This window comes from Primulina eburnea, chromosome 9 (genome assembly GCF_022965805.1).
Source record: "Primulina eburnea isolate SZY01 chromosome 9, ASM2296580v1, whole genome shotgun sequence".
NCBI classification, from domain to species: Eukaryota; Viridiplantae; Streptophyta; class Magnoliopsida; order Lamiales; family Gesneriaceae; genus Primulina; species Primulina eburnea.
Genome location: NC_133109.1, coordinates 13,778,646 through 13,789,925, shown reverse-complemented (window position 1 = coordinate 13,789,925; position 11,280 = coordinate 13,778,646). Strand labels below are relative to the sequence as shown.

At 37.9% G+C, this 11,280-nt stretch overlaps 1 protein-coding gene across 1 annotated transcript; it reads right to left on the bottom strand.

Moving 5' to 3' along the window:
- Positions 1 to 1,671: 1,671 nt before the first annotated feature.
- On the bottom strand, positions 1,672 to 3,675 carry LOC140841290 (L-ascorbate oxidase homolog). Its single transcript, XM_073208590.1, has one exon. It carries the CDS (start codon positions 3,656 to 3,658, stop codon positions 1,901 to 1,903), a length of 1,758 nt encoding a protein of 585 aa, XP_073064691.1. The 5' UTR covers positions 3,659 to 3,675; the 3' UTR covers positions 1,672 to 1,900.
- Positions 3,676 to 11,280: the final 7,605 nt, after the last annotated feature.

Sequence of the window (11,280 nt, the reverse complement as noted above, 5' to 3'; positions counted from 1 at the left end):
ATAAAGTTCTTGAATATATAATAGGTACTATGAGGTCTGTCTCTCAACGTAGGATCATGAAAATATTAGGAAGTTTACCATATATTCTAAACAGATTCCTAGTCAAATCAACAGCCTAAAATTAGGATAATAGTCACTTGAGCTTGAGACTAATATATGTCATGTAAAAGTCATGTTATATTGGTAATGGCATGAAGATGTACATTTATATAGATGAGTGATCATTTGATGATTCACCGAACAATCCTTCCTCGCACTTTATCAGTCCTTTGATCCTGGACACCGTAGAGGCTCTACGTACTAACATGCATTTTGATCCGTTTAGCGACTTTATTGAGGGTTATTAGATGACGAGGTTGGATGTAGTTTCAAATATATATGAGAAAATGCATTGTAGTTGGGGATTCACCGTTTGCCTATGAGTAAAAATATCATATGTGATCTGACGAATTATATTGCAAGAAATCTTTGGAAAGAGTAAGACGTGCGCATTTTGGAAAGGTGTTTCCTCAGATGCATATACCATGGCAGTACTATTACTAAAAGATACATCACATCATTACGAATTGATATGCAACTATCGATATACAAATGGTTGTTGGTTCGATCATGATATACGAGTTGAAGAAGCCGTACTATACGATAACCATAACTTAAGGTTCTTGCAGGCAATATCATTGACACTTAGGGGATCATGAGACAATGCTACTAGACGCTCTTACCATGATCCGATGGTCTCAATCATACTTGAGTTATGGCAATCTTGATCAAGAGGTTGATGAAAAGAATGTGGCTAATTAACGTAAGTCCGAATAAGAATAAATTTTATTATGAATCACATGAAGATGTGCACCCAGAACTAGTTGTATCCCTGAACAATTGAGGGTCACACAAGTATCGGACTCTGTGTTCTCGTTGAGATAGTCAAGTTCAAGGAATTAAATTTAGTGACTATAGTTTGATGGAGATCAAACATATTGCTTAAAAATGATTCTATAAGTTGATTTCATGTCTTGAAAGTTGTCGAGATTAGCTTAATTGTTAATTAAGTAAGGAGAGTAAAACTTCATGTTTTGGTGAAGGGGTTCACAAAATTGAAAGCTGCCAAAAAAGGATCGGTGAAAATTTTGATAAGTTTTTATTATTTGAACAAGATTTATATCTTTGATACAACGAAATTGTCAGATAATCAATCAGGGTTATAATGAATTCACAATTATTTATTAAGTGAATTTGGAATTTACTAATTAAATAATAGTATTACTAGTAGTGACTATTTTTATGTACAAAATTCTCATAAAATATTCCAGAGGAAATAAGGAATCCTGATGAGAGTAGAATTATGAATGTTGATGTTGAAAATAGTTTGGAGTCAATGTTGAATACACAAAGCTAACAATTTTAAACCTCTATGGTTGTTTAAATTTATATCACGGCTAAAGACTCTTTCGAACGTTGAAACAAAATTTTTAACTTCCGATGCGCATTAAATGCGAGAAAACAATACTTACAACAGTAAGTAGATGACCAGTTTTCAATATTAGAATTTAAGTTTTTAAATTTTACCGAACTCGAGACCTTTTGGCCAAATAACATTCAAACAAATATTAATACACAGCAATTCTTGTTTTAGTTTTAGGAAAACAACAAAATTTTTATTCGTGTCAAAAAAGGGCCATAGTTCAAAGCCTCAAAAAGCCAAGAAGTCCGGCTCAACTAATTTACTCAAATTTCAATCATGAAAAATACATAAATCATGTAATCTGTATCAAGATACAATACTTGTTCGCTCATACGTTTTTATTGCTAAATGATATATTATCAATTAAGATAGAAAAAATAATAAAAGCAACATCTTGAATCAAGTAGTAGCTAACGATCGAGTTATAAGTTTGTTGAATTAAGTGCCAGCATATGGAGTAGGCTTGGGCAAACCCTTGACAATGCCACAAAGCTGCTGTGATTCAGGAATGTTGTACTCATCCCTCAAAGACTTTGCCGGAGACAGCACACTGACGTACATTTGTTGTCCTAAATAGGTCCTCTCCCACATTTCCGACCTCAGGTTCCACATTCCAGCGTTGTCCAAGGTCGTCATTACTGCGGCCCACGAGTTCGGGTACACGTGGATCGTGTGCCTGCTCACAGCATCTTGTAGGTTGTAGAGCTTTCTCTTGTCAGGGCTCCACCTCCCGGGCTCGATGGCCACTGCGAAGAACGAGTAGCCGTCCAAGTGCCAAGTTTGGATCGTCTTCTCGTGGTTCTCGAAGATGATCTCCACGAAGTTCCTGAAAACAGCATTAACCACACTAGGGGCCATCACGGCTGGCCCGTTTGCCGGCTCGTCCTTCACGAGGTCGTACTTGAATACCTTATCTGCTAGCCCAAAGTATTCCGCGAGCTTCAATGGGGTCTCGGGATCGACATGGGAGACACCGTTGATGCCAAACCGTAGCTTGCCGTCCACCATTGACCTTGTGTTGGTTACCTTGATGGTGCGGGTGATGTCTATCTTTCCATAGTGGTAGGAGCCTTGAGGGTTGGGGCGGGCTGCGCTGGCAGTGAGATTCCACCTGAATGAACGGAACTGGTTCATCGACCAGGCAATGCCGGCAGAGTTCTCAGTAGGTGCTGGTGGGAGCACTGGGGATGCGGGGCCATTACCATTCGCATAGCGAACCACCGCTACAGCCACATCCGGGCGTCTTGCAAAGCGGCTTGATGCCACGAAGTAATAGTCATTTGGAACTTGATTTGCGGTCACCAAAACAGACAAGCATTGCCCGACATGAAGGTCGATCGATTCATACACGTTCTGCACGGTGTGGGAGCCCTCCAACTCGACAAGCTTCATAGTATGGCCTTGGAGTCTAAAGTTTATGGAGTTTTTCAAACCCGCATTGCACACACGGTACCTGTAGGTCTTCCCTTGCTCCATGACAGTTAGTGGCTCGGTAACCAGGTCACCAACCTTGCCAGATTTTCCATTAATCACAATACCATCAGGCTTTCCGATGGAACGGCTACTGTCAAGAAGCCTTTTGAGAGTCTTGTGGCCTTTGTTATACCAATCTCCAAGAATGACAGCGAATTCGTCGGCAGGTCTGTCGAAAGGTACCGGGATAAGGTCACGGCTGTGGATCTGGAGAATTCCAATGCCACCGGCAGCCCTGTGGAGAGCAGTAGTTGGGAAGTATAAGAAGGTACCGATCTGGTCCTTGACCTGGAAATGGTATGTAAAGTTCTGGCCGGGCAAGATAGGACACATGGTTCCAGGAGTACCATCTTGCCAAGAGTTCTTCCTCTGCTGGACTCCGCTCCAGGTGAGTAGTAGCGGCTCATCCAAATAATTAAAAACGTTAACAACGATGTTGTTGTTCGATGTGCAGTTGATCTTGGGACCTGGGAACTCACCGTTGATGAGAATACCTTGCTGGGGAACGCCTAGAGGGGCGATTGTGCCGTAAGTGACTTTCCAGTCGAAGAATAGATATGGGTCCTCAGCCATAACCCCCATAGAGACGCTGAGCAACAAGGCCACAAAGATCATTCTTGACCCCATGGCTTCCTTCTTCGAATCTTTTCGGCAAACTCCAAGAAAATGAGGAAGAAGAAGGATATGGGATCCGACTTCTTCCTGCAACAGCTTGGGAAACATGATTTTAGCTCTGAAGCAAGGCCCTTTTTATAGAAGATGGAAACAAGTTGTCTGAGAGGTTAAAAAAAAGATGGGTTATTTTCATCCATCAATCTTTCATTAAAAGTTCAAATAATTTGAGCCTTTTGTTCTTCTCGATTCATTGGGGTTCCGGTTATTGCTCTTTTCCTCACTTCTCTGATTACCAAACTCAAAAATTACGCGGTATATGAGCAAGATAGGGGAAAGAGTGATGTTATATATACAAATAAACTTGCATGTGTGGTATCATAAATAAATAATTATTGATGTTAATAAGTATAAATAATAATGCTCAGAATACATGAATAATCAATTAAAGCAGTGGGAAATGGGATTCTTGGAATTTAAAATTAACTTGAATGTTACTTTTAATTACATCAAAATCTTGGTATATATTATAATAAAAAATTGTCATACTCAATATTTTTTTTGAGCCAACCCAACCCTACCAAATTACCGGGTCCAGTGTAAATTGGATATTTGGTCAAAAACAATTACGCTATTTCTCATACTATGGCGCCCAATTGCTCGGCAGCATGCAGCCCTTTACTTCAGCAGTTTAAACATAAGTTAAAAGCTTTAAACTATTTAGTCTTCAATGAATGATTATTTCGAATATCTTTCGTTTGATGTGAAACCAAATTCGATTCAATTCATCGGTATATTCATTCTTAAAACACAAGCTATTGCAGCTTATGGAGAATATTGTGTTTGAAACATCTTCAAAGGTGTCGAAAAATCGATCCTTCAAATGGTATAAGAGCTAATTATTCTAAGAAAGATATTTGAAAACTGATTAAAATTATTTTATTTAAAAATATTTTTATATGGTATTTAAAAGTACTTTATAATACTTTCAAAACTCTTTTAAATGATTATATAACGCACATTGCAAATAGTAGAGAGGATTGGTTTTGCAACTAATATTGTAGCCACTTATCTTGACTCTGAGCTTGGTGTTTTAATCAGCCCGTGGGGTTTTGAGTCCTATCTGTCGACAGTTCAGCAAAACTGATCTGTGGACTAGATTTCAGTTGTAAGCAAAACTTATAGCTGAGAACTGTTGGATGAAGCTTAATCATTAGCAGTATGTCGCCGCTCATTGCCATATCCGATCAGACCAAAATGATCAATGCGGTTCAGCATGAGTCCAGTTTGCATCAGCTAGACCAATTTGCCAGCACAGATCAAGTCAAAAGCAATTAGTTCTTCGGGCAAAGAAATTCAGAATCGATGCAACAAATCAAGTGGTCAAGACAACCAGTCTTTGATATATCTGGTTCTATCATGTATATAACTGACTTGTACTTAATATTGTTTAAAATGAGATATTGTAGTAGCAATTTCCTTACAAATGGTGATGTACGTAAATGTATAATACAAGGGAAGTTTATTTGATTAAACATTATGTATTTTTTTTCCAATTAATTTGTGTGTAACTGAACTGCTATTTCAATTATGTTGCCTAAACTACTTGAATGTCCAAGGCTGATAAAAATCAACTTAAAAGGGAGTTCTCAATTCAATTTTTAAGGGAGAGTTTTAAAAATCGTCTCAACAGTTTATCCCTCGAACTGAAACTTTCTTAAAATTATATTTTAAAATGTCTCGCTTAAAATATTTTCCAATTTAGTGTTTGTTAAGAAATGAAATTTCAGGAATTTTGGTGTATGACAAATTAGAAATCAACCGCGGTTGGAAATTCTCAACCGCTGATTTTCAACCGCTTATTCTTTAGATTTCAGCCGATTCATTTAAGAGACTTACTTATTGCTAAACGACATTCTCTGACCGGTTGTATGCATTCAAAACCTTGAAGTCAACAATCTCACATCGATTCCAAGGAAGATGTGCATTTATCTCTCCTTCCCAAAAAGGAAGTTCAGAGACAGTTTTCATGATCTGATGATATATGCACAGTCGCCTAAAGAAGAAAACCTCAAGTAAAGAGCCTCAAATTTATGATAAGCAAAAGGAAGATTAAATGCGGACATTTATTGATCATAAATATGAAAGCGACTTATCTGTTTCAGGAGCTCAGGTTTACGTTAACAGTACTTTCTGACCGTTAGATCTTTTAGCTATATCATCTGGGAGGAATGCAAGTTATTAAAAAGCAAGCTACACAACTCTAACATCGATTGAAAAAGTTTCTCAGCTTGCCTTCATAGAGATCTTTGAGCGCTTTCACAGTCTACATTTTCCATTATCGCTCTTTTGCACGCATCTCCACAGACACATATTTGATCATTTAAGGATCTTTTCGTGCTACCAAAACAATCTACTGTTCTATCAATAACCTGTGGTTATTTGATTAAAGTTTGGAAGCCTGGTGAACTAAAAGTTCTTAAAAATCCAGAAGTGTAAAGTGATCACTAGGAGTTCCAAAACAGGCAATGGAATAAGTCCTGATTGGATTGGGCTGTTACAAACGATTTGTAAAGTCAAAGTCTTTTAGTGGAATCCTTCCTACCAAAGGAAGAAGGGGTGACGTAGGAGTATTCAATCTCCGAACATCCATAAAAATACTGTGTCTCTTATCTTGTGCAAACTGCTATCTGTTATTCATATCCTTGTTGTTTAGATTGTCAAATCTTTAAGAAATATCTGTCAAAAGGAAGTGAACCGTCTTCCGCACACTTTAGTGGTTCACCTCTTTCGACCGTTTGAGAAAGGAGTTTTTCGAACCGCTTAAAAACGGTTGAAAATACATTTTAAATAAGAAAATGTGAAAGAGTTCATTCACCCCCCCTCCCCCCCCCCCCCCCCCTCTTAACTCTTTCTCGATCCTAACAGTGTTTGAGGGGAGCTTTTCTTTCTTTACTCTTCAAACTGAGTTTTCTTTAAAACACTAATTTTTTTTAAAAAAAAATGTTAAAGTCTTGTAATCATCAAAAAGAGGGAGATTATTGGAATATTTCATGTTTGCAATCTTGATTTTGATGTTAACAAACTTATTATTTTGTTTCTAACAAATTTATCTAGTGTGCAGAAAGCTGAAACTGATGAGATCTCAAATTGATCAGTTCTCGAAGCCAAAAATGAAGTTGTCGAGATGCCAACTGATTGCTAAAAATTAACCAGTCCAACTGATATATCAAAGAACAGTTCCACTGATTGTCCAGCTGATAGGTGGTTTATCAGTAGACCTTCAGAAGCCTGACCAGCTAATGAAGAGTTCAACTGATGAAGAACCCAGCTGAACAAAAGAACTGATACAGTGAAATAAGTTTCGACTGATTTCACCAGAACAGTTCAGAAGCATCAGTTGTAATTGATTTGTTCGCATGTGACGACAAGACTATTTAATGGAATCCAGCTAAGCGCGAATATACAAGCTATAAGCTACTTCACAGATGAAAGTATAATAGTGGACGTTGTAGCAAAGCTGAAAAAAAAGCTTCCAAAACAGTTGTCAGAATGACAAGACATGTCCAAATGAAGCACATGCAAATACAACAGACATGATTATTGAGTCTCATGTACGGTCAGCCGACTGCCTATAAATATCGGATCAAAGACCATTGAAGACAAGAAGAAGCGGAACTACAACTAAATACCAGTGTGTGAAGAAAACAGAGGGCATGTTCACTTCATATTAGCTTACTAGAAACAGTTAGCCTATTTTTGTGAGAACACCTTCGTGTTGTAATGATTAGATCAGTTCTCACACTTTCACACTCAAGTGGGCTAACTGCTTCTAGTAAGCTAACTGATACAAGTCAGAACTGATCCTTTGTCGCATGCTTTGCAAGATCATCAGACCTCAAATTTCTGCTTTGTACTTGCTGTGTCCCACGAAATTTAGCCAGCCCAGAGCAAACACGATACCGGTAATTCCTCTAAGCATTAAATAGATAACAACGAAAGAAACAAAGTCAATACTGTTGTATTTATAATCTTATGATAAGCAGAGGATTACAAAGTAATTAACCATTGTCTTGATGGTATAACTTAGGTCATCTCCAACCCATATCCTCTATTTTTCATCATCTATCCTCTAAAATAGATATCCGTGATCTCTATTTTTAAAAACCTTCTCCAACCCATATCCTCTAAAAATATTACAAAATACTTCATTTCTTTTTTTTTTCATTTTCAAAAACACACACATATAATTATATTATGTATTATATAACCGAACTTAATTAATTCGATAAACATAATACAATAAAAAATCGACATTTAATTTTATTGTTGTGTGTGTTTTTTAAATTGTTGGTGATGTCGTTTAATTGTTTGTGATGTCATTTAATATTGTTTAATGTTTATAATCTAAAAAAATCACATGTTTATCAAATTAAATAAATTAAATAGACAATAAGTGTTTCTAATAAATTATGTTATTAATTTTTGTGATCATTATCTTGTTTATTATTTCCATTTCATTATTATTATAAATAATAGACATATAATTAATTCATGAAAAATAATAAAACAATTGAAATAAATTAACTAAGTATAATATTCTTTAACATTAAAATTAATTAATTAATTAAATATTTTGAATTATAATAATATAAAATAGAACAAAACAAATACATAAAAATACAAAATGACTATTTTGCAATTGTTATGATAGCATTTCACTAATTTAATAGAATCTCCATATAAATAGTGATCCTCCAAAAATAGAGATTGCATTTGGAGTTGGGTTGGAGCACCAATCTATACTCTATTTTGGAGATTTTTTCCAAAATAAAGATGGGTTGGAGATGCTCTGAGAAGATTAAGATACAAAAAAGACAGTTATAAAGAAAATAAGACATCAGATAATTAATAAGACTCGAGAACAGAAAATACATTGTTAAAAATGAAAATAAGGTATTACAGGATCTGCCCACTTGGCAGCCATGGGTGCAGCTATCTTTCTCTTCTACTCAGAAGATTTGGGTGCCCTTTTTCTCCCTTCGAGTCTCGACATATTTTTTCTAAGTTAGTGCCATTCTTTCTGTTATTGCTTATTCAAAATATTGTGTCAATCCCATTGCAATTCTTCCTCACCAAGAAGGCCGTCTCAGGAAGGCTGGAAGCTGCAGCAATTGAAATTTTCCACTCGTAGTTTCTTCACAACTCGTATTCTGTTCTTCACCATCTCCGGGTTATCACCTATTTTTAGGGAAGAATCTTCCGTTTTCCTAACAGAATACGAATGATTAACTCAGTAAATCAGTTGAATTTTATCTGGATCAATAAAACTAGAGCTGTCTCTGAGGAATCCTATCAGTTGAATTCTATCTGGATCAATAAAACTAGAGCTATCCCATGTTGAAGCAGAAGCATAGTTTATTTTGAATTTAGTGAGCAGATAACCATTTGGGAGATCCATCTCATGAAAAATTGATGCATGAGACGATGGAAATGATATTTCTTATTCAAATCTAATCTTATTAACTATTGAATATAAACATCACGGGTCTGGAGGCAGAGTCATCACCCTTGCCACTAAATTAAAGCATTATTACTTCATATTTCTAAATCAAAATATGTAGTAATTTCAATTATTAATAAGAAAAATAAGCAAGAAATGTCTTAAAAGACTCTTTAAGAACAAGTCAAGTTCATGTGTTGATCGGATTTTTGTTTGCACATATGTCTAAGGAAGTTAAAATAAAAATGTGTCAAAGATTTGCATGAAAAAATCTATTTTCGGCTTCTTAAACTCTTCAAGGATTAATTTTCGACATGAGCTGAATCGAGTGGCTTTTTTTAATACAAAAATCGCAAAAAAACTGTGACACGAGCGACAATTCTCCCAACCCTTGTTTTTGTGGTCGTAATAATTCAAAATTATAGCATCGGAAATTGCACCAAGAGACGTACACGCTTATCGAAATATCGTAATAAATCATCCTCGAAGAAACAACCGCACAGGAGATGTGATTGATGTATGTCACAAATCTGCATTGCGTACAGGCATCGGTATTATGATCGGTCCAGAAAGAACGCAGAAGTAACTTTCCTGACCGGGCATGAGGAACCAATCGGGACAGCGAGTAAACTCTAGCCCGACTATTTAAGGAGGGAGTGATGATGCCCCGGTATGTCCCGGGTCATCAACGGGTCCCGGGGATTTTCGGGTCATGGGTCCGGCCCATGAATGATGCCCGAGTCAGGACAGTAAGTGCGGTGATTAAGAGCCCATCCCCCGAGTTGTTGCCATAGGACGTGGCACCCGAGTTCTAAGCAATGTTATCTCTTCTGACACCTCGAAGCAAGAGAGCAATTAATGACGTTGACTTAATAGAATGCATGCGGCCGACCTGTTCCTCTTTGGTTAACATTAATGAGTGAATAGACAGATGGGATACAATTAATGTGTGATTTGACATGTCAGAACAATAGGGTATAATCAGCCACCCTACTGCATTTAATGCTCGTACACCCCAAAAAGAGCGAGGTCATCATTATCTCCTCCACTATAAATACCAGGTTTTGCATTTATTCATTCATTGAGATATTACTGAACACTTAATGCTCTCATTTATTACACACCAATCATCACAGCCATCACTTGGCTACATTGGTTATCTTGCTTGAGTACCCTGCTGACTTAAGCATCGGAGTGGCCACGCCGGATACCCTTCCGGCGCCCATTCACGTGGTTGTTTTTCTTGTCTGCAGATCCTTCTAAGCGTTCGAGAACCTTCTTCCTGCTTCAACGTCCAGCTTATATTTCCTTCCATACTTTTTGATAGCCGGCCCGGTCGAGTCCCCGACCCGACTCCATCGTTTGACCCGGGTTGCATCATTGGCGCCGTCTGTGGGAAATCTGAGTCCTAAGACGTTGATATGGCTCCAACTAGGAGAGCAAACCAGGACACCTCTCGAGCCCTAGAGGAAAACAATACACGTCTCTCTGGCGCAGGTGGTCCCCCTCCTAATGGTCCTCAGCCCACCATTCATTTGACTTCCGAAGAATTGCAGAGAATCATAACCGATGCTGTCAACATGGCTAACGCAAAAAAAGCTGCTTCTCACCAGGCCAGTCAACACGAACAGCAGCGTAAGCAAGCGCAAGAAGAAGAGAGAAGAGAAGAAGAGAGGGAAAGCGCAGGTTCTAAATCTCCCACTATCGCTGGAGAATTGGAAGAGTTAAGAAAAAAAGTGAAAGCATTAGAAGGGCAGGCTGGCTCCAAGGGCAGTATTTCTGTGATCAAAGGCTGCCCATTCTCTGACATCATCGTCCGGGAACTACTTCCCGGGCATTTCAAGTCGGCAAAAATCAAAGATTACGATGGGAGCTCTGATCCTGAGGAACACCTCGCGCGTTTTGAGAATATGGCCATGCTGCACTGTTATGAGGACCCAATCAAGTGTAAAGTATTTCTCACCACCCTGGTCGACTCCGCCCAGAGATGGTTTGAAGGATTGGCACCACAGAGCATCCATTGCTTTGACGACTTTCAAAAAGTGTTCTTGCATCAATTTAGCAGCAGTAAGAAGTACAAGAAGACTGCTTTCAGTTTATTTGAAGCGAAGCAAAGGCAGGATGAAACCTTGAGGGCTTACCTCAAAAGGTTCAATCGGGTGGCCCTTGATGTACCGACTTGTGCCCCCGAGACAAAAACCACCGCATTTATGCAAGGGCTATGGGAAGG

Coding starts and splice junctions, on each gene's coding strand:
- LOC140841290 (XM_073208590.1), bottom strand. CDS start 3,658: ATGTTTCCCAAGCTGTTGCAGGAAGAAGTCGGATCCCATATCCTTCTT.